A 26,695-nucleotide genomic window follows, 5' to 3' on the forward strand; every position below is an offset into this window, starting at 1 on the left:
CATAGTTGCCTTCCAAGCAGTTGATCCGAGTTCGATTCTCGGCCATCGCACATTATTTTTTTGTTTTTAACGCCTTTTTCATTCAATATCTTATTTTTTAGTAGGTCAGAACATTTTTTAAAAGAAAATAATATTGCAAAATAATAAAAACACTTATCTCACTGTGATAAAACATTACTCCGCTAGAGCGCGCTTTGCGTTATTGTGTTGGATTAAAATTATTATCTAATCCGTATATTATGATAATTGTATTACATTTATTTAATTAATTTATTTATTTTGATAATATGTAATAATTTACAGAAAAAAAAATTAAAACTATCTCCCTCTGATAAAATATCCGTTCGCTAGAGCGCACTACGCGATCTTGTGTGGGATTCTATTTCTGTACATTGTACATTATTTTTAAAAATATATTATATTTTGGGTGTGATGTAGGTAACATTATAAAACATAACAAGCTCTCATATTTTCAGAACCTACATAATATAATCAATTTATGCGGCTTTGCTTACAGTTGGTGCTCAGCGTGGTTGGCTTTCAATCAGTTAAGCGAGGTTCGATTCTCGGCTGTGGCATTTTTGAAGTGAAACCTTGTTGAGGTGGGGGAGCCGCTCACGAACGTTCTCTCTCTTCTCTTCTTTCCTCTCTCTCAGACACCAGCGAACTGCGCCACGCCAAGCATCAGCTGAAACTAGAAGTTTCACTTCTGTCTTGCGTAGGCTTGACACACCCACTTTTTTTTATATAAGGTTTCACGGTCAGGGGGATTGTGTTGTTTTGTATGAAGTATTTTGTGCTGATTCTATAACGCACAACATGGGAATACCGGGTTGTTCTTTGACCGCATTTTTCAGTCTCGTGGATTTTATAGGTGGAATTTTAATAGAGTGCTTTTTATAATGTGCTAATATTATAATGCAAGTTTGTCTCATATCATATTTTTAATGGGGGTTTACTACACAAACGCACTTTAGAGAAAACCACCACTGCTGTTTGTAAAATAAACAAAGCCCTGAGGGGGATGTCGAAGCCGTAAAGATTATATTCATGGACAAATTAAAAAAGTCTGAATTTGTTTGGCGTACCCTAGCTGACATTTACAGATAGCAGCATATGGGTTAGTAAACTAATGGTGTGAATTAAGCAAACAAAACTAACAAACCAACCATCACGCCGTTTCTCGGAGGGGTAGGCAGAGAGGACGAACCGCCAAACAACCCGGTCTTGGTACACACTCCTTGCCTCATTCAAATTCAAACATACTTGTAGCGTCAAGAAGAATCCAGATTAACTCATTAATAATAAGCAGCTCGACCTACTTAGGTATCTACTTGCGAGTTACTACTGACAGTTAAATTGTAAACAAAGCAACCTACCTGCTACAAGCATCTACTTGCCTACCTGCGACAATACGATTGCAAGTCGGTCTGGCACATTACGACAACTCGCCAGAAGGTTCGAGCCTATCGCCTATGCGTTAACGCAGCACGACCGAAAGTTCCCGAAAGACCCAGACCGAGCGAGTGTCTCTGATTTAGTTGCAATATCACCTACCTACTGTAGCCGCCGGCCGTACAGTATAAATAAGCCCGATGCAGCGAGCAGTCAGTCAGTCAGTCATCAATCTGCCGTCAGTTGACAAATCTCGCGAGTGACGACCGGCGCGTCCCGCGCCCCCGCGAAGGACAATACACCCGGCTTCGCCCGTACACATCATGGACTCTATCAGGACATCATCTTAGCGCCTTGGCCCAGGCCGCCGTCCCTGGCCAGCGCTACACGGATTACAGCGCCCTGGTTCCAGCGCTTCATCCACGCACCATGATCACCAAGAGGACACGCAGCATCCACACTGGTCTACGCAGCTCCCGCTCAACCGCCTACAAGGTCCACCGCACCTCCGGCCTTCCCGTTAGCACTGGAGTACTGATTCCCAAGATCGCCAGTGTCTGACTGTCATCGAGTCCCGATCACCAGTGCCCGGCGTCGACTCACTGACCCGCGCTTGACCCAGCGTCCGGTGAATACAACATCAGTCCTACATCAACTCTCATCACGGCAAAACTGACTCAATAAACACTGTGACCTTCACGACCGACTTTTATTTTGTGCCTCTCACCAGATCCCCAAATACTCTTCTATTATTCTGACTGTTGACATGGCCCGACTCAAGTATCCGATTCACTTGGTGGTGTCATGTCTTACTCAGGCGTCCCCGACTTCCATTCACATTTGCATTGTATATTCGCCTTACACTCCTTTCTTCGCTCATTCGCTCTACATGCCCAAACCATCTAAGCGTCCCTTTCTTGATCTTACTCATTACGCTTACATCAGCCTTGCACTCACATGGTTTTACCACATATATGCCTCGGGGATCTCATTTCTACCGCATTCAGCAAACAAACTATATGTAATATCAGGGAACTGGGTACGGAACACAAATAACGTAATTCGCCGTAATATTTAAATTATCTTATTTAATCATATATAATATTTGTCATTTAAATACACATAATACTTTTAATCATGTTTGATAACATTAATTATATTAAAGTTTCATCTTAAAAAATAAAAAGGGTCAAATCATTACTTAAGTTAAAAAAACAATAGTTACTAGTCAGAATCGAAAATCTTATTCCTAGAATAAATACAGTAAACCTAATACAAAGGGAGGGAAATCTGCTTCAAATCTCCAAAACAAACTTCAACTGAAATAGATTAGAAAAAAAAAAAATTTGTTTTGAAAACCACACTGATGAAATTTTCGAAAATCAAAAAATATTATGATCAGTCCAGCTTCACAACACGATTTCATAGATTTTTTTCTTTTAAAAGTAGCAAATTATGCAAGTTATAAATAATATTTCTTCAACAGATTTTAAACCCTAATTAAAATCATCTTTGTTTATAAGTAAACATAAGAGACATACACACAGATAGAGTGTCTGTACAATTAATATGGAACAACAGTACTATAAATAGATAAAAACCCTTTATAAATTTAACAAGTGTAAAAGGAAATACAAGGTTTATAAACAAAGATAGTACATATTATTTTACAATAATTAAAATCAACGCAATTTTTCCTTTAAGTCGCCCTGATATTTTTAGTAAGGGTAGAAAATACATTTTTCATAAAGTGCGAAATGAAATATCATGAGAGGACTATTGAAATGACAATTGAAGTGACAACATAACATTAACCCAACACAGGAGTTCCAGACTACAACATACAAAAGATATGTGAAATAATATTCCATTCATTTGGACTATACCCAGAAATATTGTGAAAGAAATGTAACATCACATTCGGTGGTAGTCGGAGAGGATAGAAAGCCAAATATCACAATTTTGACAAAATCTTTTCCTTCTACAAATCCTTACTTTTATTTTTCTTTATAAGAGACACAAACATTCCCAGGTTATTTTGAATTCCTCCACATACCATCAATACAAGAGGAAAATGTTGCTTGTGAAATGATTGAGGACATAGCTAGCAAAGGATTAAACCCGCACAGACTATCAACAAATGTGAACAACGCTGACGAAACGCATTGTGCATGCGGATTCAAGGCCATGTACCATTATCTATGGGTTGTAAGGTCCGTCTACAAGTAGTGGCTTGCATGGTACACAGAACAGTGTTCTTACGCTGGGCCTATCACGCACTTAAGCTTGTGCCTCCCCCCGCCTGCGTCCATTTGCGCAAGATTACCTTTGCAAACCTGTCACAATCATTTGAAGTGTATGAAAGCCATTTGGTAATTATAAATTTTTGCCGTCTTAACGTAGATGCTTACTTGGGTAAATTAGAGTTTGCGATTGAGAGTGTATACAGAGCTTTAGGTATAGGCTGGGAAGGAATCCTTTAAAGTAGAATAGCAATTCAAAGATCTACAAGAGTTCTATTTTGATTGTATGCCAATGGAAGAAAGTAAGTAGACCCCGTGTATAATTTTTATTGCATTCAAAGTATTGCCAACAATTAAAAGATTGTAAAATAAAATTCATAGGTAATACAATAAAAAAACTTAAATAGGTACTTGTATATTTTGATCCATTGCGATAAATAGGTTCAGTATGTAAATAAATCTCTAAGGTGATTTTCTTTGGTGTTATTTCAATTCACATAAATACAAGAAAATTAATGATGTACCGGGGTATTGAGAAAACATCAAATGCAGAATTGCCGCAACTATACAATACATAACACTTTGGTACTGGGACATCCTCCAAGGAACCCTTAACAAAATGATAGTTATTTACTAATAGAATTCAATCAAAACTCGGTAAAGTTAATAATAAAGGAAATATTCAATACAACAATTTTAAAAGCTGCCAGTAATAAAATCTCTCCGATGTTTAAATCCGAAAAACTTGTTTTCTTCAAATTAAATGTTTTATAAAAATTTATGCGATTCGACTTTAGATAATATTAAAATTATAATAAATTAATGGTGGATAATCTTGAATTTAGTTGAAATTATAATCCCAAATACTTTAAAAATCATGAGAGGCAATAAAAAACGAAGATATTTTTTTAAAATTTCCATAGTTTGTGAATATTTTGTTAAGGTACAAAAAATCACATTTTTCTACCATACGGATTACACATATCAACTTATTTTATTAGCCTAGTTACAAAACACTTTGCTAGGTCAATTTACACCAATCATTATTTCTTTTTAACCATACATTTTATTTTATCATACATATATTATTAAAATTTTTCAATTTAGATTTTAACATATTTACAATAATTAAAGTTAGAATTCTGTCAAATGGTGAAACAAGTGTAGAGGGAAGGGTCTTGAAAATATAATATAAAGAGTTGAATAAAAAAAAAGTTGCATACAATATTAATTCAAGTACTGTGTACAATTGAGTTGATATTTTACCCCAGAAAAAGTGGCTTGGCCAAAAGAGGAAGCCAAGTCAGTGATCATTGGTGAAAAAATTCTTAATATATACATAAATATATGCCGAGTTTGAAAAACAAAGATGGTTATCAACAAGAATGTCGCACATTTGAATTGTCATTGATTTTGAAAACTATTATGGAGCTATTCTTGCCAATGAGCCTCCTGCAGGCATCGTCAGATAAAACACCATGTAATTGGCTCAGTATTATTTTCCAATGCCAAAAGATAAAATTACAAAAATAAAGTGACAATGTGAACTCACATGCAAACAATGCGCCATACATACATTTTTACTGTCTGGAAATGGTACATTGAAAATACGCTGAATCACAACATGCATATTTAAATTGCCTTTTTTACGTATGAATACAAACATTTTCCACTAACATAACTATGAAACTGTCCCAAATAAAAAAAAAAGATAGATTAGCTTGAAGAAGCAAGGAGAATATAATATCTAGACTGTACTGATTCGGTTTATGGAAAACTCACGGAGTACATACTACAAAATAACACGTCAGTAAAACAACCCATCTGAACTTATAATAGTTATAATCCAAACAAGATACTAACTATTATAACAAAATATGGATCTTATTCACAACATCAAATATCCCTAATGAAAGAGATGTACATCACAATGTTACAGAAATATGGGATTCATAAAATTTCTACTGTGCAAACGGATGAAGAAGGTAATTGTTTCTTAATCGCTAAACATACTTACCAAATACAATAATTCAAACAAGTTATATCTCAATTTAACTGAAGATAAATTAGAGTAGTATTATAACCAGATCACTCAGTAGATTTAAAACTCTTCGGGAAATAAGAATACTATGTAAATTTGATCAAAAAATATATTTAAAAACCAAACCGTAGCGTCTTTGAGGTAAAATTTATAATATAAGTCAGACAGTCTGCAATTGCGATCTGTTGAAAAAGGCAGACACAACAGAACATAAAACACACTAAACTGCCGAGTTCAACATTACCGAATGAAATCAAATACATACCACCGTCCAATTGTAAACAGTCAAAGAAAAATAATTTCAGATCTTTTCTACAATTCAAAATCCATTTCTAATGCTGGGGAGTTTCACAAAAATGCAAACACAACATTGTCGTCAAATTAATGGCTAACCATCAAAATTTTGTTTTCGTTGACATTTGAAAGGTCCCTGTCAAACGCCGAGTCTAGGTCTGTATCAGCTTTTGAACAAATTATGATCAGCGCACAACCGCTAACTTAGAATCATTGTTTAACGTAAAAAAAAAACAAAATGGCACTGAATGACCATTTGATAAGTATGTTACATTTGAATTTCTGTAAAACACCCCAACCTGAGCTCTCTCTTTACAATCAAAACTGTGCAGAACTTATATAATCCAATGCTTTACATCAGTAAACAAAACATTAGCGCATATTGGTTCTGTGGACTTAATGAGCGAGATAGAATTGCATAAATAATCAATATTTGTACGGAATAGGCATTTTCAATGTGAATATTGCACTATAGTTTGTTGATGCCAATTGAAGCAACACCATATTATAGAAGGCAATCATTGATCATATATTATTACTATTCAAACCACCAATTAAAGCCGTTATCCATAATACGGACCGAGCTAGACAATTTATCGGCATATGAGTTGTATTCGTTGGCCAACCCGTGCCAATTGAAGCAACACCACAACAGAAGGCAGTAATTGATCTAACCTTCAATTGAAGCTGGCGTCCATATCAACAGAGCTGGACAGCTTATCGGATTCCGAGGTGTATTCATTGGTCATGTTGGAGTTGTTGGTGATGTCCAGGTTGGAGTAGTTAGTGGCAGAGTCCTTGTCCTGGTTAGAGCCGGAGGGGCTGGCTCCGTCGGAGTACCCCGAGGGTTTGGAGCTCCCGGAGGTGCCTGGTTCTCCGTTCCTGGCTGCGTACGCCTTGTCACTTTTCTCCAGGAAGTTGATGATCTTCTCGGTTCCCTTCACGTGGGCTACGCTGGCCGCTTCAGACTAAAAGAGTTTGTAGAGAATTATTATTTAATATACATCAGCCATTAACCCTAAGAGTGCCATTAAACCATAAAATGCCGTGCGTACCATGCGCCGACTATTTTTCTAATAACTTACTTGTTTTTGCTAATTGTACTGTCTTATCAGATAATGTGTTTATATATATGTATATAAAAATTCTATATAATCTATCTTTTTTAGTTTCTGCAGGATAGCTACTTATATTCAGCGAAATGTTTTTTCTCTCTCAAGTATTATAAAAATATAATACTTGAGAGAGTAATAATATAATAAAGAAACATTTCATTATATTTCCAGCTAGACTTTACTGTAAATTAAAACAGTACAAAATGAAAATGAAAAATTACGACATTTGACAAGGAATTTGCTATGCACTTTTCCACACATAAAAAATCAATGTTTGCAAGTGATTTGAAATTATATGTCAGAATAATATGTATTAAGATACATTGTTTCTTCGCTAAGCGAATACAATTTATTTAAGTATGATAGGAGCATTTTTAAGGTTCAAAATACCATAAAATCGAGGCAAGTGGCAAGATTCGCCGGCATTCCAAGGGTGAATGTTCCGTGAAATAGTAATATTGATGAATCTACATCACATTATTTGGAGTCGATTTGGTGGTGCATTTTTTTTTTATTCGAGCTTTCGTTTTCAAGTAAATTGGATTTTTGAGGAAGGAATAGTAAAAAAGACTCACGCTGGCCGTCAGGTTCAAGAAGCTGTAGTACTTTTGCAGCACGACGAGCATCTCACAGAAGGAGGCGTTGGGGAGCAGGTTGCGGACGCGGGCCTCGTGCTCCGCCGACTCCATGGTCACGTGGCCCAGCAGCAGCACCACGTACGACCCCACCATGGTGTGCTCCATGTGGGTGCCGGCTTTCTGCAACACTATCCAAGGGAAAAACAATCAGTATTGGATGATAAAAAAAATTTGAAAAAAAACGCTGTAATTGGTGATTGTCAACTGTTGAATACGACCGTTGGAAATAATGCCGACGTTGAAAAAAAGTAACTCCTGTAAATTTTTTCAATGAGCAAAGAGCAGCAAAGTCCACTCAAACAATAGAGATTTTCGGGTTTCGATTCAGCCGCACTCATTAAAAAAATCACACCAAATATTAATACAGAAACATATAAAGTGTTTACTGTGGTTTAAAGCCAATGAATTTATCTATATTTCACCGTCTATCCCATATTTTTAGGTTTGAAAAAAAAACTTATAATTATTTGGGGCAATATTGCACATTACTATTTCAGTCTTCTGGAAATGTCTATAGTCACAGACAAAATTCCATCTATGTGCAGACAACACAATACAAAACATCTGATACATTCCGTTACAGGCGACATCTTTTGGTGTTCTATAGAAGCTTAATCAAGCTAGCGACTAAACATTTATTTGTTTGAAATAGAGCAAAAATCTCTTGAAAAATGCTTTAGTTGCATTTAAAGATCCACTGTGAATTTTTTCATGCATATATAGTAGAACCTCGTTAATTCGAAATCCACGGGACATCAATAATCAAATTTCGTATTAACAAATTCCCACGTAATTCGAAATTTTATGAAATAAAAAAAAAAAAAAAAAAATACGCCTAAAATCGTTTTTTCGGCCGCCTCTTCAAATCCGGCTGGTATTTTTGGAGTAAATTCGTATTAATACCAATTATTTCTTTATTTTCGCGGCCGATTACCGTAGCGGCCGGCCCTTTAAATTTAGATTTTCGCAATAAATTCGTAAAAATGCATTTACGCGTAAATCGAGATTTCGGGGCCGATTTCGGTCGCAGCCTACCCTTAAAAATTCGCAAAAATACGATATATTTCCGCGTAAATCAAGATTTCGCGGTAGATTTCCGTAGCGGCCGGCCCTTTATTGCGAACATCTGAATTTAAATTCGTAAAAATACGATATATTTCCGCGTAAATCGAGAATTCGCGGCCGTATTCCGTCGCGGTCGGCTCTTTAAATTCAGATATTTGATGTAAATTCGTAAAAATATGCTATATTTCCGCGTAAATCGAATTTTATTGGAATTTTTTCGTCGCGGCCGGCCTTTTAAGTTCAAATATTTGAAGTAAATTCGTAAAAATATGTCATATTTCGATGTGAATCGAAATTTTTCGGCCGATTTTCGTCGCGCCGTATTTTTTAACTCGGATATTCGAAGTAAAGTTAGTAAAAAAACGATATATTTCCGCGTTAATTGAAATTTCGCTTCCGATTTCCGTTGCGGCGGGCCCTTTAAAATTCAGATATTCGAAATAAATTCTTAAAAATACGATATATTTACGCGGAAATCGAGATTTCGCGGCAGATTTCCGTCGCGGCGGGCCATTTGAAATTCAAATATTCGAAATAAATTCGTAAATATACGATACATTTACGCGTAAATCGAAATTTCGCAGCCGAGTTTCATCGCGGCTGACCCTTTGAATTCAGATAGTTGGTGTAAACTCGTAAATCTACGACATATATCCGCGTAAAACGTATTTTCTCGGGCCTTCAAACTTGGATATTATAAATAAATTTTGAAAAAATGCGACATTCTAGTGTAAATCGATTCAGATTTACAAAATAACAATAATAATTAGGGCGATGTATAACCACGTAAAAATACATTTTTCGTCGTTTTACCGCCACGGCTGACTTTTAGATTCAGATTTACGAAATATTATGATTTATTTTCGCAAAAATCAAATTATTTCGAATTACACAAACAAATTTTCGTGCGCGGACAAAAATAAATTTCGAATTAACGAATTTCGAATTAAAAACCATTTTGTATGAAAAAATTTTTCTGCAGAAATTTTTTTGGCGAAAATTTCGAATTACGCGTTTTTTCGAATTACGCGTTTTTTCGAATTATCGGGGTTCGAATTAACGGGGTTCTACTGTAACATATTAAATAACAGAACAAAATGTGTTAATAACTTTCGGATCTTACTTTGTGATTTTTTTCTATCGAAGGAATTTCATATAGTAAACGTTTCGGCATAACAAATGTATAGATATTATCTTAAAAAAATCACATATACAGTGGTACCTCGACATACGAGTTTAATTCGTTCCGCAACCTTGCTCGTATATCGATGCAGATTTCCCCATACAAAACAATTAGACTACCATTAATCCGTTCCAACCCCCAAAATGTTACCCCAGTTATTTTTCGTTAAGTGGTTTTGAATAATAAAAACGTATTTATAAATGACAAATATTTATTGTACAAAAACAAAAAAGAGAATGTAAATAAATAAATTAGATATCCTTACTGGTCTTTGCCTTTTTTTCTACATTTTTCTCGCTTTCACCTGTAGGCCGTTTAGAAAAAAAACATGTACAAGGAGGTTTGTTTCTTCCTCCCTCTCAGAATGTTCCGGAAATGAGTTAGGCAAGTGTCATTAAAAAGATCAGATGCACGACCTGTTGCAACTTTTTCTGGGTGTTTCTTTTCCACGAACTGTGATATTAAAGTGGTCCTTCGCAACCGGCCGACCTGCTAAACCGAACTCTATTATATCTCGAAAAACTCGTATGTTGGGGCACTCGTATGTCGAGGTACCACTGTATTTTTATTGGAACTTAAAAAACAGTTAACGAGAAACTTGTTATAAATCGGTAGAAATTGGGTATGCGGGGGATTATGTGCTAAAGTGGTAATACAGAAAATATACTTACATTTCTCTACCGTTTCATCCATGCACTCGTCAGCTGATTTCTTCTTCTTTTCTTTGGGTTCATCTTCCTTGACTTTTTCACCGTCAAGAATAGCGTCTGTGTTTTTCTCAGCCAACCTGCAAAAGCAAATAAAATCATTCGTTAACATTGAAGATCAGATAGTTCTCATTATTGAAATTTTATTAACCTTTCCTTATCTGTGGTGTGTATTTACTACACATTGCTTCTAATAACATTAATAACTCTATAAATATAATAAATACTGGGTTCAGATTTTAGGTATTCCTCTGTTATACATTTATGCACTGAATTAAAAAATAATATATCAGTTCTCTGGCGCTCCCGAAGCTTGCCGGCTGCTTTTTTCTAGCGCTCCTAGATATATTTTGAAAATATTGGGAAGTCCTTGTTTGTTAAATTGTGTAAATATCTAAAAATAACCGTAATCATTTTTATGTTAAGTGTATACAATCAAAATAATTTTAATATCGCAGTTTCTAGCTTAATTGAACTTTTAATAAAATAACTCATATTATTTTAAAACTCTCGTTTCTTAAAACACAGTTGCGCTTCCATCCGATGGTCAACTGGACACATGTGCATACCGCACGTGGCTCGACCTAGCAGCTAATCCCAAGTGTTCAGTTTGTAGTGCAGTGATTTACGATGTTTACTTTGTTATGCAATGCATAATATAAACACTACTATTGTGTATAATAGGGCAACACTATTAAGTTTTAAAAATAAACGTGTATTGTTGGACCCTCTGGTTGCCGCAAAAGTAACCTTGTACAACCTTGTGCGTGACCCAAATGTGAAAGCTAGGTACCGGGGTTGTCGTGGAGGACAAAACAGGAAAAAATATCTATGCAAGAAGGAACAAGACTTTAAAACTAACAATAACTCTAATAATATTAACTCTCTATTAGAACAGGGTATTCAAGTGGTCATACCAACTGACAAACGGAGCGTCCTAGCTTCTGAAGCCCTACGCGATTCTGATAAATGTGACAATCTGAACTTGAATAAAATTCGATCAGAACGACATGCGAATTTTAGAAGCAGACGGCTTGCGGTGGGTTCCTGGAATGCACGTTCTCTGAACAACAAGTTAGAGGAGGTGGATGATGTTTTTAAAGATCAAAAACTCCACATACTCACCATCACAGAAAGCTGGCATGAAAACAGTGAATCTTATTCAATCAAAAGACTTCAAGCTCTTGGGTATGTCGTTCTGGAGCAGGCTCGACCCAGAGCTACGGAACACTCTAATAGTATATCACACGTAAATCATGGGGGTGTCGTGATAATAGCCCGACAAGGACTGCGGCTTACCAGGGTCGAAAATGGCACATTCAGTACATTTGAGTACATTGGCTGCCGTGTTTCTTCTGCGGGATCGTCATTTATACTATTAACGCTGTACCGACCCGGTTCGAAAACGATCTGTGTAGAATTTTTTAAGGAGTTTTTGCGTTTTTTGGAATGGGCAGTGGGTCTTTCCGAAACTCTCATCATCACGGGTGATATAAATATTCACCTCGAGCGCGAGACATCACCCAACGCTATCAAATTCATTGACCTACTGGATAGTTTTGGACTCCGGCAATGGGTCAACGAACCAACTCATGATGCTGGTGGAATTATAGACATTTTTGTATCCATGTGTAGTAGCCCACCACTGACCGCTAAAGTCTGTGATATAGGCTTATCAGATCATCGACTTGTCCGCACCGAAATTCATTTCAACCCGCCAAAAGTGTCCTATAAAACAATAGAATCGAGGGAATGGCGTAAATTTAATTTCGAAAATTTCCTTGAAGATCTCAAAAATTCTTCTCTATGCATAGAAAGCAACTGGGAAATTAAGACGACGACAGATCTAATCGAGGAGTATAACACCACTCTTTCAAACTTATTAATAAAATATGCTCCAACCACCTCGAAAACGCGGAAAGTTCGAAAGTCTGACGGCTGGTTCGACGAAGAGTGCCGAAGCCAGAAAAGGCGAATGAGGAAACTAGAGAGGTCATATAGAAGAAACCCAGATGTTACTACACGAGATCAGTGGATAAATGCTCAAAATGAGTACAGAAGCAAAATAAGTGCCAAAAGATCCGATTATTGGATCAATAAAATTGACTCTGAGCGGAAAAAATCCACGACGTCTCTGGAACTCGGTCAAAACTATCATCGCTGGTAATACTGTTCCAACTGCTACAGAAATTACACCGCAGGCCTTTTCTAAGTTTTTCTGTGAAAAAATAGAAACCATACGCGCCTCCACATCTTCTGCCCCTCCGCCAAGATTTACAGCCAATTCCACAAGGATACTGTCATCTTTTGAACCTACAACGCTGGAAGAAGTAGGAAAGTTGATCCTTAGTTCGCCAAACAAACAATGTACTCTTGACCCTATCCCAACGTGGCTTCTCAAGAAATGTTGCAACGTGTTATCCCCTTTCCTGGTTCACGTGTTTAATAAGTCCCTAAGCACAGGTGACTTCCCGGAGCCACTTAAGTCTGCTGTAGTTACCCCAATTATTAAAAAACCACAGCTTGATGCCGACAACCTGGGTAATTATCGACCTGTATCAAATCTGCCTTTCGTAGCTAAACTACTAGAAAAAATTGTGGCTTCTCAAATAATCTCCCACTTAAATCTTAATAAATTAATCACAAATCATCAATCTGCATATAGGAGGTTCCACTCAACAGAAACCGGATTACTTCGTGTCCTGTCAGATATAACCCTTGCCATAGAGTCAGGTAAGTTAGCACTTATTTCACTTTTGGATATGAGCGCTGCATTTGATACCATTGACCACGACTTTCTCATTAAGAGACTAGAAGTAACGTTTGGCTTACATTCTAACATCAAATATTGGCTAGAATCCTATCTATCCAATCGCTCGCAAGCAGTAAAGGTTGGAAATAAACAGTCCAACTTCTCAAAACTCTCTTCAGGGGTACCCCAGGGATCCGTTTTGGGTCCACTTCTCTTCATTCTTTTTACAAATGACGTCGCAAAAATTATCGAGTCATTTGGCCTTTTATCTCACTGTTATGCTGACGATCAGCAAATATACTTTTACTGCTCACCAAATGAGATCGACGGCCTAAAAATTCGCACAGCTGAGTGTCTAGAAGCAATCAATCTCTGGATGTCCTCAAATAAACTTAAGCTAAATCCTTCAAAAACGGAGTTTCTCTGGGCAGCCACACATAGACGCCAACATTTAATAGAAAACTCACCAATCGCTATTTCCGGCAACGACGTAACTGCTAAAACAACCGTCAAACTTCTGGGAGTTTATCTGGATTCAGACCTTTCTTTAAAAAGTCAGGTAAATAAGACCGTTAGCACGGGGTTCTTCTACCTTAGACAACTTAAGTCAGTTCGTAGAAACCTTTCAACAGAGGCAACTAAATTACTTGTGAACTCATATATAGTATCACGTCTTGACTATTGCAACGGCATTTATGCAAATCTTCCTAAATGCGAAACTGATAAACTACAATCAGTGTTCAACGCCGCAGCAAGGCTTATCACCGGGGTACCCAAGTTTTCGCACATTTCGGAACACCTCCGAAATCTTCACTGGCTGAAGTGTCCTGAAAGGATCCAGTACAAGCTATGCTGGATGGTGTTTAAAGCTATCAACGAAATGGCGCCACCGTATATTACTGAGCTATGCATTCCGGAAAATACTGGTCTAAGGCAGTCAACTCTTAGATCAGCGACATCATCTGCAATTGGAAGGTTGAAAGAGCCTAAGCGAAATCCGAACACTAAGTTTGGTGATCGTGCATTCGGAGTATCCGGCCCCAAGGCTTGGAATAAACTTCCTATGGAATTGAGATGTATAACCAGCCCAACAGAATTTAGATCCAAACTAAAAACTCACTTTTTCAGACACTCATTTCCATAAATCCGTCATTCTATCCAAATATTTCTTTTTTTTCATTTTTTTATACCGTAATTGTTACATTATCTAGCGATTCCGTTCATTCAATTTTGCTATTGACTTGCCTACCAGTGGACAATGGACAATATCAGCGGGAACATAACAAGTTAATCGGTTTAATTGTTGGCAGATGAATCATCTAAATGCGTTTAAGATTGGCGATTGATTGATTTTATTCATTAATTTAATTCATTTAACATATAATATATCCAGCTAACAATAAATCCACCCTAATATAATAGAACTTCCTTCTTCTTCTGGCGTTAGTAAGATTAAATTGTTAATTTTAATTTTAGTTGTAAGTTGCCAAATATGTAAATACTCGTGTATATGTCGTTAAGATAGTAGTTATAGGCCTTAGTCGTAAGTCACTAGATATAAGTCTTAGAGATAAGTCAGTAGTTCTAGTATTAAATATTTAAGAAATATATTTGTACAGCGCCCTTGAGGTGATTTCTCACGAAAACGGCGCTATATAAATTAGCCAAATATTATTATTATTATTATTACATGGTTTTCAAATTCAATTAAAAATCAGAGTTTTTTGTTAAAAATCGGGAACAAATACACCAATACAATCAACCGTATGATACTAAATACGCGAAGAGTGTGCGAGGAAATGACATGCTATTCATGTCCCGCTTTAATTCGCTATGCGGGAACATGAGACATCCACACTTTTGCAGTTGGAGTTTTTGTTTTAGACCATCGATACCTACGACCACACAGCTGTGTTTGTGCCAGCCGCCAGTCGCGCCGCTAGCCAGTTGGCCGCGAACCGTCGTTAGATGTGGACCCCTCGCACGTTTCTTTAGCATCTGCCGATGGTTTTTTCATGTTTTCAGCAATTAAATTACAATTATTATCACTTTTGATATAAAATATAATAAACATAATCGATTAGCTATGAATATTCATATTTTTCCGATATTAAATCGCTTATTTTGAGATGTGTATTGACTACACAGCATCGTAACGCGTGTATTTTTTTAGCACAGTAAGGGAAAGGTTAATAACATTCAAACAAAATGACTTAGAACGGGTTGTATTAGAGAATTTGAATAATTCTTCAAATTTCAAAGATAATTTTCAAGTTCTGTTATTATTTCAGTTCTGTCAAATAACTGGCCGATAATGATATAATTGCATAGAACATTTACAGAAACCGAAAATGAACGATGAATTGTTCAAATTTTATGAAACAACCCATCTTTAGAAAAACATACAGAAAAGATTATGTTGGAATTGAGAATCTTAGCAGATTACGCTACAACCCGTTTCTACACACTGTCATTTGTATCTATCACAATTGACATCTTCTATTTCTTCTTCAAGAGACCTCGTCACTAACATTGTTTTGATCTATTTTTCCGTCAGAGGCGTCCATTTTTAAAGCAAAGTTTCGTTCCAAACTAAATCACAAACTTAGATAGTGCCTCGGGTAAAAACAAATTGTATAATATAGCCTATTCGCCATTTATTTTTTATGTGAATGCTGCACAAGAGTCCCAACTGCTCCCAACCATCTGGAGTCCGTGAGACTATGACATCCCTGATTGGGGTATGTTTTGAAGTTGAAGGTAGTGGGAAGGAGGAGATGAGGAGAGGAAGGTGGGGAAGTACCTGGCTATTCAGATCTAGTCACTAAACACAGCTAAAGCCATTTCAAGCAATGTTTCAATTCTGAATGGTGGTCTTACACCAGGGCGATACTGAAAGTACCATCCACTCGAATCAATAAATTGTGAAGTAAGACAAATTAATCAAATAAAATTAACTTGCACATGCCGGGATTTGAGACTGCGACCCCAGATTGCTAGAAGGTTTACCAGAAACTTTCTAATAAAACTGTGTTTATCTGAAGTAACCTGCCGGATAAGTATGTTTTCTATATTTTTTTGTATATAACATATTTGTACAGAGGTGATTTTTCACAAAAAAAGGCGCTATACAAGTTATCTAATTATTACTATAAAATAGAAAATGATAAAAGAACAGGTTCAATGATCTGGTTTGCCATGAAATAGACCCAATTATAGACAACCTCAGAAGAAGGTAAGATAATGAACTGACCTGGCCAGCTCTTCCCTCTTGTAGAAGTGGTCGATGAGAGCTTGCAGCGCCGGCTTGTTGCAGGTGAACACGGCCTCGTGATCGGCGGGGGCTTTGGCCTCCATCAGCAGGTTGATGTTGGCCGAGTTGTTCTGCATCAGGTTTATGAGGAGCAACAGGACCTGCTCACCAAAACATTCACAATAAAATAATGTTTTAAACATTGAAACGAAGTAAATCCGACTACATAAATAATTTCGCAAGTTTGTTATCTAAAGCTGCGTACTCATCAGCGATCTGAAATCGTAACACGTTACTGTTACCAAATAACAGTGTGACGGCTGTTGGTTTTTGCCACAAATCAAAGGGCACTCGTGGACGTCAATCAGGAGAGTTGGGACATGCAGCAAGCCTGCTGCTCATTTTCCGTCTTCAATTTCGTGTGCAATACCAAATGTATGCTATATCAAGAGTCAGAATGACAGAAAAATATATATGAGATAATACAGGGTGTCCGGGGGTAAAGTCCGCTAATTTCAAAGGGTTAGTATTTAGTTCAAAAAGATGAATTGTTTGCATGGGAAATTAAATATTCTTCTATGAAAAATATAGTATAGGAAAATGAGCATTGGAAATTCGATAAAAGTTATTGTCTTTTGAAGTTAGAGCACTTTACCCCTGGACACCCTGTATATGAGACAATATATGAAAGTGAATGAAGTAGAGTTTGTACAATGACCACCGATTTGTTGATTTCTTAAAATAAGAAATAATTAATTTCTTTCCCGATACATTCTGTGACTCCACCAATGTAGCGGCTGTTTCCATTTCTACGAAAATGTACACTGCAGATATGCCGTTACGGTTAGTGGCGTGGACATAACACACACGCTAGAGCCTGGTTACTGTGTCCGCAACGGTTCCGGTTACAGCTTGCTGATGAGTACGCAGCTTAAAAGATTCTACTCTTTATAATAGAAAAATCTCAGATGGGGTGGCTTGGACATGTCAGAAGAACGACTTCTGCATAAAGTATTGGTGGCAATTCCAGGAAACAGATTCAGAGACTGGACCTGCAATGAACTGAGGCCGCAGGAGTAACACAAGCTTGTCCAAGCGATGGCTCCCTGACCTGACTAGGATGTCATGTAAATAGTGCGCGGTGGAAGATTTGGAAGGTAGGTACTCACGCAAACGCTGAATTCGAAGTTGCTTTGTTCTGGGATATAGTTGGGCGCCTGCAGTAACAAGTGCAAACTGGCGTCAATAATTCCGGGACGTTCACCAATCACCGCAGAACCAATAGCTGCAAAATAAAATTGATTCATTAAGTTCTAAATTAAGTTAAATCTATTTATATGCAGATGATATTTCAGAAATTGGAGTTAAGAAAATTAGTGTATATAAGTGAATTTCTGATTTAGTGCGTTATTTGGGTGCAGTATAGATATGATAAAATTTTACAGACATTCTAATTTATCATACATCCAAATTGATAAGACTTGTCCTAACATTAAATCTGGGCATCATGTCGATGAGCTGGAGGCAAACCATGTGACCATATTTTTGGCACCAGCAGGGCTCGAGAATGCTTTGAATAAACTACGACAGCCGAAGTGCACACATTGAAATAATCAGACCCTGCAGAGAAAAGTAAAGATCGCTAAAGTAATGCAACGGTTTGTCGTGTAGTCCATTGAGGGACTTTTCTGCGCAGGGCGTTTTTTTAACTAAACTGAACTCAACTCAACTGTGAGTGAGGTGGTTAAATTATAATACATTTTTAACTGTTCTAAGAAAATCTCCAATCTTTTAAACAAGTTCAAACTTTTGTTTACACGATTTCGGATTTGTAGTTATGTTTTCGCGCAGCCAGCAATTAAAAACGACTAGTAATACAATAACAACAGTGATATAACAATGCGAGCGGCCTGTATACTGCCAGATTAATTTATTGACAAATCACAGAAAGGAAAATGCAACATGGTTTGTTCTCCTATCCCTGGTGGGCTAGTTTATCAATTTGGATGCCTATGTAGTTTGTCCGTAAGAACATTGCTTATGTCTAAATAACTGACAGTGACCATGAGAGGCAAGAGAGGACTAATTGAACATGTGTAAGAATAGGACACTTACAATTAGAGTTGAAGGGGTGCGTGAGGTTGATGAGCACTTTGAGCGTGGGTAGCAGGGCGTCCCGCACGGTGGCCCCCGTGGCGTGGTGGCCCCCGCAAGTGGGGTACAGCGGGATCTCCCGGTCACACAGGCGGAACAGGCGCACCAAAGTGTCCACTGCCAGACCCCCCTTCCAGTTCACCAGGTAGGTCTGGTTCTCTTCGTTCTGCTGTGTAACCTGAACAAATAGAATTAAAATCATATTGTCATATTTTTTGTCAATAATGTTGCAAAAAAATATAATATCATGGAGAATAACGAAAATATTCTTGAGTTTTATTCATAGACATATGAATATTAGTAGACCTGCCCTAAGTGATTAAAAGCGTATTATCCCCACTCCCCATACCGGTTCCATTGGAGCCGGCTGTGCTCGCGTATGGCCTCAAGTGAAATTTGAAAACGTGACGTCATCATTCTTGTGCGAACTATGGTCGAGGCATCATCGGTTCATTTTACGAAATAACACGGCAAAATGTTGACTTGTACTATGAAAACTTGTAAAAATAGATGTGAAAGAGAATAAACCCAATTGTCGTATTACATTCCATATATAAGCATTATTTTATTTTATTTTAAGCATATTCACATCGTATAATATGAATCAGTTGTTACTATCACATCGAGAAACGTCTGGACGCGAAACACAAAGCTGGTTGGTTGCTGGGAAGTAAATTATGAACATTTATAAAAGTGTCTTAACTAAATACTTAAACGAAATATTCGACTCTGAAAATAGAACCGAATTTTTTTGCCGAATTTGGACTTCGCAAATTTGTTCATAACGTGGCGAGTAATTTGCGCTCCCATGTAAAAATGTCTATTCATTCAAAAGCAGATTTTACTTTTAAGAAGTAAATGGTGATATTATAATGCGAGATGCCTATTTACTGTCAGATTGATTTATTGACGAATCACAGTCAGCTTCACTCCCTTCGTTCTTCAACAGTTGATTTTACCCCTCGCCATATCTTCCATCCATATCTTCTCGTCTATTAATTCCTATGTCTGTGGTTTTATTATATTTTCCAGCAAAATAAGCATTATTCACAATTGAAAAATAAGTAATTTAAGACTTTCCTGTGAATAAATACAGTACTACGACATTTGAAAATGAATAATTATGATATTGTACATGGAATTTGCGATGCGCTTTTACACAGATTAAAAAATCAATATTTGCAAGTGACGAAACAACAAGCTAGAATAATATTAAGATACATTACTTCCTTGCCAAGGAACATTTATTTTACTATGCCAGGAGCATTTTTAAAGGTTCAAAATACAAGAAAATCTAGGCAAATGCGATGAGCTATTAGCAAATGCATTCCGCATGTATTCCAAGGGCTAAGCGAGCATATTACTCTAACTATAAAGTCAATAGAAGGCTATGGTGCCCCTTTTAAGTCCAAAGTATCTTACATTTTCCAGCACCCTCATGCAGCGGTCCACCTTGCGCAGCAGGTCCAGCAGCAGCGGGGACCATTCCACGCCGTAGTCCCCTATGGTGGCGCAACAATCGCAGATGGTGCTGAGGATGTGCTCCACGCCGCCCAGCACCCGCAGCTCCTCCTTGAACCACTCGCCGGCACGCTTGGAGGTCAGGCTGAGCAAGGTCTCCATGGCCAGGTGGCCCACCTGGAATAAACAAAAACAAATTATAAGATTATCTTTTGAAACATGAAGTTTTTTTTAATGTTAGTTTAAGTGGGGATTTCACTGCAAGATTCTGTAGGTCCCAAAGACTGCGATGGGCTGGACACATTGAAAGAATGCAGATGACTGGGCACCAAAAATCATGACCAAGTGGGTAACCCAGTGGAAGCAATATCAAGCTATTAGCTATTTTACTGGAAGAAAGCAATTTGTATCTCATGGAATATTCATGTCAAAATTATTCCTTGTACTCTCAGGCGTTCCACAGGGCTCTAATTTAGGACCGCTCCTCTTTCTAATTTTTATTAACGATATTACAGAAAATATTCTGCATTCCAGGTCACTTCTTTTTGCTGATGACCTAAAACTATTCTTGGAAATTAAAACTTTAGAAGACTGCATTCGACTCCAATCGGACATTAATAGAATTGTTGACTGGAGTAAACGGAATCGGATCGAATTCAATGTTTCTAAATGTTTCATTCTTTCTTTCACAAGGGCACGTCATACTTGGTTTTACCGGTATACCATGAATGCCCGAAGTTTAAAACGTGTCTCCACTATGAAAGATCTTGGCATCATGTTTGATAGTAGGCTGACATTTCATACTCATATCGAAATGACGTGTAGTGCTTCACTGAAAATGCTGGGCTTCGTCCTACGCACTGCGATGAATTTTAGAGACACCCGGGTTCTCCAAGTGCTATACATTGCGTTGGTTAGGAGTAGGCTTGAGAGTGGGTCGGTGGTTTGGAGCCCACATCAGGTGAAGTATTCCCTTATGTTGGAGAGAGTGCAGAAGAAATTTCTGAGATTCCTCTACCTGAGGGAGTATGGCTACTACCCGTGGCTCTATCCTACTGACTTTCTCTTGGGCATGCTCGGTATGAACCATCTACGGGTCAGAAGAGATGTGCATATTGTATCACACTTCTTCAAACTGATTCGTGGATGGTTAGTAAATCCGACTATCATGGAGAGTATTAGTCTCTATGTTCCTGATGGTTATCTCCGTCACCGACAGCATAGACTGTTTTATCTCCCGGCCTGCAGGACCAACTTGCCAATGGTCATGCCGGTGGGGAGAGCAGTCTTGCTGTTGAACAGAATTAACTCGGATATCGACATATTTAGCATCGGTGAAGCTGCCTTTAAAAGGCAAGCACTATTGATGCTGGTATAGTTTATACACCGTTTACTTATTATGTAATACCATTTTAAAAATGTACTTAAAAACGAAATAAAATGTAATTTTGTAATGTTTTTAAAGGAATAAACTAATTGAATTGAAAATAATTGAATTGAAAAAAATCAAAGGCATAAAAAGGGAAAGGCGGATAGATTGCGTGGAAAGGGATTTGAATTGGACGGGAAGGACTGAGGACTGGAGGCAAATAGTGAGGGACCACATCCAATGGAGAGCTTTTACGGAGGAGGCCAAATCCCATTCTGAGATGTAGCCAAAGATATTATAGTACAAGAAGATATGCTGTCAAGTATTTTTACTACGGAAAACAAAGTTGCACTGAACAAGGCAAACTCAACTAAATGAACGAATTCTTTACGTATTTGAATCACATTCAGTAGACCATGATCCGTAGACGGTCGGAAGTCCCTCACAGCATATCTCCTTATATTCTATTATCTTTGGATATAGTGCTGCGATGATGATGAAAAATGATCCATAATCAAAACAGCCACACAAAAAATTACTTTAGCGGTTACTTTAACAGTCTTATAACAGTTCGATGGCTTACTTCTATACGGAGACAAGTCAAAAATTGCCTATTTTGTGATAATCTTGCCGTCCCACGGGTCGGTGAGCAATCGACATAAACTGAGTGCTGTAAGACCTGTACAGAAGATTAAGTTAGTAAGGTAACGGTTTGCAGCGCAGTTCAGTGTGGAACTGTTCTGCACAGGGTCACAGGGATGCAATTTCATTATGAATTGTGCTTTGATCCTGTTTAAATAGAGAAACAATTCAAATGTTATCTAGTTTGGCAGGGAAAGCATATAACATACAAAAACAAAAAATTATGGAAATAAATTGAAACAGTATTAATTTTGTATTTTCGTACGCTGTTAAGATTAACTGCCGCCCTCTATTGGTTTAACTCTAAAGCAATTGATTTGCAAGGTTTTGAACTTAGCTAAATAACAAGTCGTTTTTAATAAATACAATATGCTTGCTAGAATCTTTCCTCTTCTAATTATAACCGCAGAGCCAGCAAGTCCAGGCTACCAAAGAAGCATCAGGGCCTTTTTAATATTTTTTACATAGATATTAAAATCATCACTTGATTATCGGAGTGTTGTTTATTGAAACAAGACACGCCATAAATATATGATTCCTTTGTTTATGAAATTTCGAATAATCTGTGACTCAGGTAAGTTTGTTTATTCAATAGAGCCATTTTGCATTATTATTAGATTTCAGCTAGAAAAATTTCAAATGCCATTTCTATGAATCTGTGATTTTTGAAATGCCTCCGAAATAGACTGTGGTTATCTTGGTGTACTAATAAAAGTCTTAGTTTATTTTAATTAGAACTTTTATTGAAGGAAATAAAATAGCACGTTTATTCAAAGAATAATACGAGAAAGCACTAATAATATTTTGACACGGAATGCGAGCAACTAACTGGGTCAAGGTTACTAGTTTGACGTTTCTCCGTTGTCTGAATACTCGCTGCGTCGGGCCTATTTATATAGCCAAGCTGACGGTGATAGTAACTTCGCGAGACAGCTGGTAAACTGGAGGTTTCTAGTTTAATCTCGATCCTTCGATCGTGCTGGGAGTACGCCTAGGCAATAGCCTAGAACGTTTTAGCGAATGCGCAAAATGTACATAGTCAAACTCGCAAAGTATTGTCGTAGGTAGCTCACTTGGACGTCGCGAGTGGGTAGCTCGTAGACAGGTAGCTGGTACCTACTTACATTACAATATGAATTTTGTTGCGTAAAATGTCTCGTACATTCTCTGCCCATGCGTTTTAAACCGGTCGGCTTTCTGGAACACTCTAGCAAGATCGATCGCTACAAGACCATTGATTTATGTACGAAAATATGAGGGACTTACCGTGATGTTATCCAGGTCCAAGTGTTTGGCCTTTCCCTGACTCTTTATCTCAGCACAAAGTTCCCTCACTCGCTCTTTGTTCTTGGCCAGCTGTACGGAAGTCAACCCACAATCATCCAAGGCATCCCTGAGAACAAAAAATAAGGATATTGAGAACAAAATACTGGAGTCATTCAATTGTATAAGTGTGGCTATCGGAAGTTGGCCATTTGAAAAATAAATTATAACTCTGCAGAACGCCACTCATACTAGTGATGTAAGAATTTTCCTCAATCTTGTCGGCCTCATAATGTAAGCCAGAACACAGGCTATCCTGGCTGAGATAGGATTCTGGATAATTTCTCGCGAGGCTGGGTGCAAAACCTCGCCAAGGTGCAGAATCAACTTATTAATGTTAGTTTAGTTAACTGCCTCGCAGGAAATGTGAAACAGTTAACTACATAATTTTTCAATTAAGACCACTATATTAGTAGATGTTCTCAGCATCACCCTGGTGAACGACCACCATTAAAAATAGAAACGTTGCTTGAAATGGCTTTAGTTGTGTTTGGCGATCCGATCTTAATAGCCAGATACTTCCCCACCATATTCTTTCTCTACCACCCAACCCCAGAAGTTATTTGTAGGAATTCTGGTACATACATAACCCACCTACGTTGGAAGAGGTTAACTTATATGTGCCTAAGAAGTATACTCGAGGGAGATCCCATGGAATTTTTTATGCTTCTGGACTTCTGCCCCTAAAAATGCGCCAATCAACACAGCGATTCAACTGCTGATGATTCTACATTGACCATCGTCATTTACAGACAGTTCAGCAACTTTTTTTTGATGTGACAAAATAGTAAAACTGCCCCCAAGACCTTTTTATACTTACACATGCCTCAAATTTGTAAGTTTTTTTCGTAATGTATCGATGAAGAACATAAGTAAATAAATAAATATTTGAATTAGTCTTACTTGTGGGAGACATCGGATTCTAGAAGATTCAACATCAACTCTAATGATTCCCTGTCCAGGTCCATATTGAGTCGATCTTGTGAGAGGACAAACATCACGGTGGCTGTACATAATCCCAGACTCTGAAAAGAAAACCAAAATTTAGAAAATAATTAAATAACATAAGACATTCAAATTGATAGACTAGCCCATCAGGGAGGGAAAGGGGGCGTGACCGACCGTCTCCCTATCAATAATTTGTCAATAAATGAACATGACAGTATACAGGCAACTCGTATTCTAATATCATCAAAATTCGCGAAAATAAAATAAGTAGTCCTTTTTACAATGATGCACAAATTGACGGCTACGTTAAAAACTTAACTACAAATCCTTAATCTGGCAAATAAAAGTTCGGGCTTGTTTCCAAAATTAAATAATTGTCCACACTATTTAGTTGGACACTTTTAGAAATGTTTTTTTTAAATTTTTAACGACATCGCTACATATCCCAATTTGAAGGCAGAACTGTTTTTTAACCGTTTTTATGAACATTCAGAGACTGCGTTGCAAACCGTTGCCTTACTTTGGAGAACTTTTCTTTTCTGTGCAGGGTCACACAGGAGGTTCTGAGAAAACCTATGTTATCTTTGGGGATGCTGTTTGGAGAAACTTTAGATCACTCGAGCACATCTGGATGCACTTTAGGAGCCTTAGAACACATCTGGATTATGCAAAAAGCCTTATAACGCCGATCTGTCTGCGCCTACTTTAACGTTTCATACGAAAGACATAGGAAACATTGAGACACTGAAATATTCTATGAGATAACCTTTTTGAAATCCAAATAAATGCATTTGAAAAGATATTATGTATTTTAGTTTTTTTTTACAGAAAAAAGTAAGATGAAGTCAAAGGGGTTGAGCAGAGATAGGGGGAAGTTAGTTCTGATAGGAGAGAGGAGACACAAAAGATGGCAAGTCAGCCAACGAGTCGTAAAAGCAAACCATTTAAAAATTATTTAAACATAACAAACAAATGTTAGGTATGTCATGTCCGGCGTATCTCTGTGTGAATTGGCATTGAATTTAAGTGTCATTTTTAAAATTGGAACTGATTGTTCAGAACGGCGATAAAGTGTGACCCTAGTGTGACATACTGTACTGTAATGATCGGTCAGTAGCTGAGCTGGCATCGCATTTGGGTACCACCCAGGCATCATGAGTTCAATTCCTCGGTTGGCTAAGACCTCCATCATGACACAAGCAACAATTTCCACTTACTGTGGTGGTAGTAAGAGATTTTCAAATATTATATTTTTTTTACTTTTATTGATTAATAATTCCACATTTGAAATGTACATTTCTTTTTGCTAAAATTTTTGACAGTTTTCGTGATTTACTAATGGTTTTCATTCGAAAGGTAAATTACTGATGAAAGAGTGCCAATATTTATTTTAGAAAGGAAATGATAGGCAAATATTTAATAAATACTTTCAGCTTCACAAATCCTACAATTATAATATCCCAAGATTTATCACGGGTCTGCGCTAGTAACATAATAACAAATAATATGTTTATAAGGTTCTCAAGTACGTTACAACTGTTGTTTTGAAATACCTGATCATTTGTAGCATCGTGCAACGCCCTAAAGAACTTCGCAACGGTTCCATGGGCTCGTACGTGCATCCTAAACGCAGGTGCGGTGCACTTGGACGCGAGCGTGATTGCGGAAAGGCAGCGAGTAGACATTGGATTGTTGTCCTGGAAAATAAAAGCACATGTTGAGAAACACATCACACCCAAAACCTACACTAAAAATAAAGAAGCGTTAGGTTCCATAAATCAATTGAAAAATTGGTATTTTTACACAAACTCATAAATCTCTAAGGACCGGTTGTTTCGGAAAATTTGAACAATTCATCAGATTTCAACATTCATTTTCGGGTTCTGTGAAAGTACTATTCAAGTTCTGTTATTATATCATTAAGTTAATGTTGGTCGTTTACAGCTGAAAAAATATAATAAGCAGCAATTGTTGATTGAAATACTAGTACATATTGAATTATTTGGCGTGTTGGAAATAAGCTGACGTAGCTCAGTGGTCCAGAGCACCTGACCGGACATCAGAAGGTGCGGGTTCAATTTCCGTCAGCGGCATTTATTTTTACTCCGAAGA

General features: G+C 37.3%; 1 protein-coding gene across 1 annotated transcript in view; it reads right to left on the bottom strand.

The window, feature by feature from the left end:
* Window positions 1-2,477: 2,477 nt before the first annotated feature.
* The window catches only part of wapl (cohesin release factor wings apart-like), a 36,468-nt gene continuing 12,250 nt past the window's right edge, over window positions 2,478-26,695 (bottom strand). Inside the window, exons 5-14 of the mRNA XM_089639726.1 lie at window positions 26,137-26,280; window positions 24,539-24,660; window positions 23,579-23,705; window positions 20,263-20,478; window positions 18,802-19,018; window positions 17,856-17,971; window positions 16,687-16,847; window positions 10,646-10,761; window positions 7,664-7,854; window positions 2,478-6,941 (exon numbers count right to left, since the gene is read on the bottom strand). Coding sequence (XP_089495852.1) covers window positions 6,651-6,941; window positions 7,664-7,854; window positions 10,646-10,761; window positions 16,687-16,847; window positions 17,856-17,971; window positions 18,802-19,018; window positions 20,263-20,478; window positions 23,579-23,705; window positions 24,539-24,660; window positions 26,137-26,280 — 1,701 coding nt within the window. The 3' untranslated portion in view covers window positions 2,478-6,650. The remainder of the gene's footprint in view (window positions 6,942-7,663; window positions 7,855-10,645; window positions 10,762-16,686; window positions 16,848-17,855; window positions 17,972-18,801; window positions 19,019-20,262; window positions 20,479-23,578; window positions 23,706-24,538; window positions 24,661-26,136; window positions 26,281-26,695) is intronic.

The sequence above is a fragment of the Hesperophylax consimilis genome, chromosome 14 (assembly GCF_061612785.1).
Source record: "Hesperophylax consimilis isolate HC1 chromosome 14, BYU_Hcon_1.0, whole genome shotgun sequence".
Classification (NCBI taxonomy): Eukaryota; Metazoa; Arthropoda; class Insecta; order Trichoptera; family Limnephilidae; genus Hesperophylax; species Hesperophylax consimilis.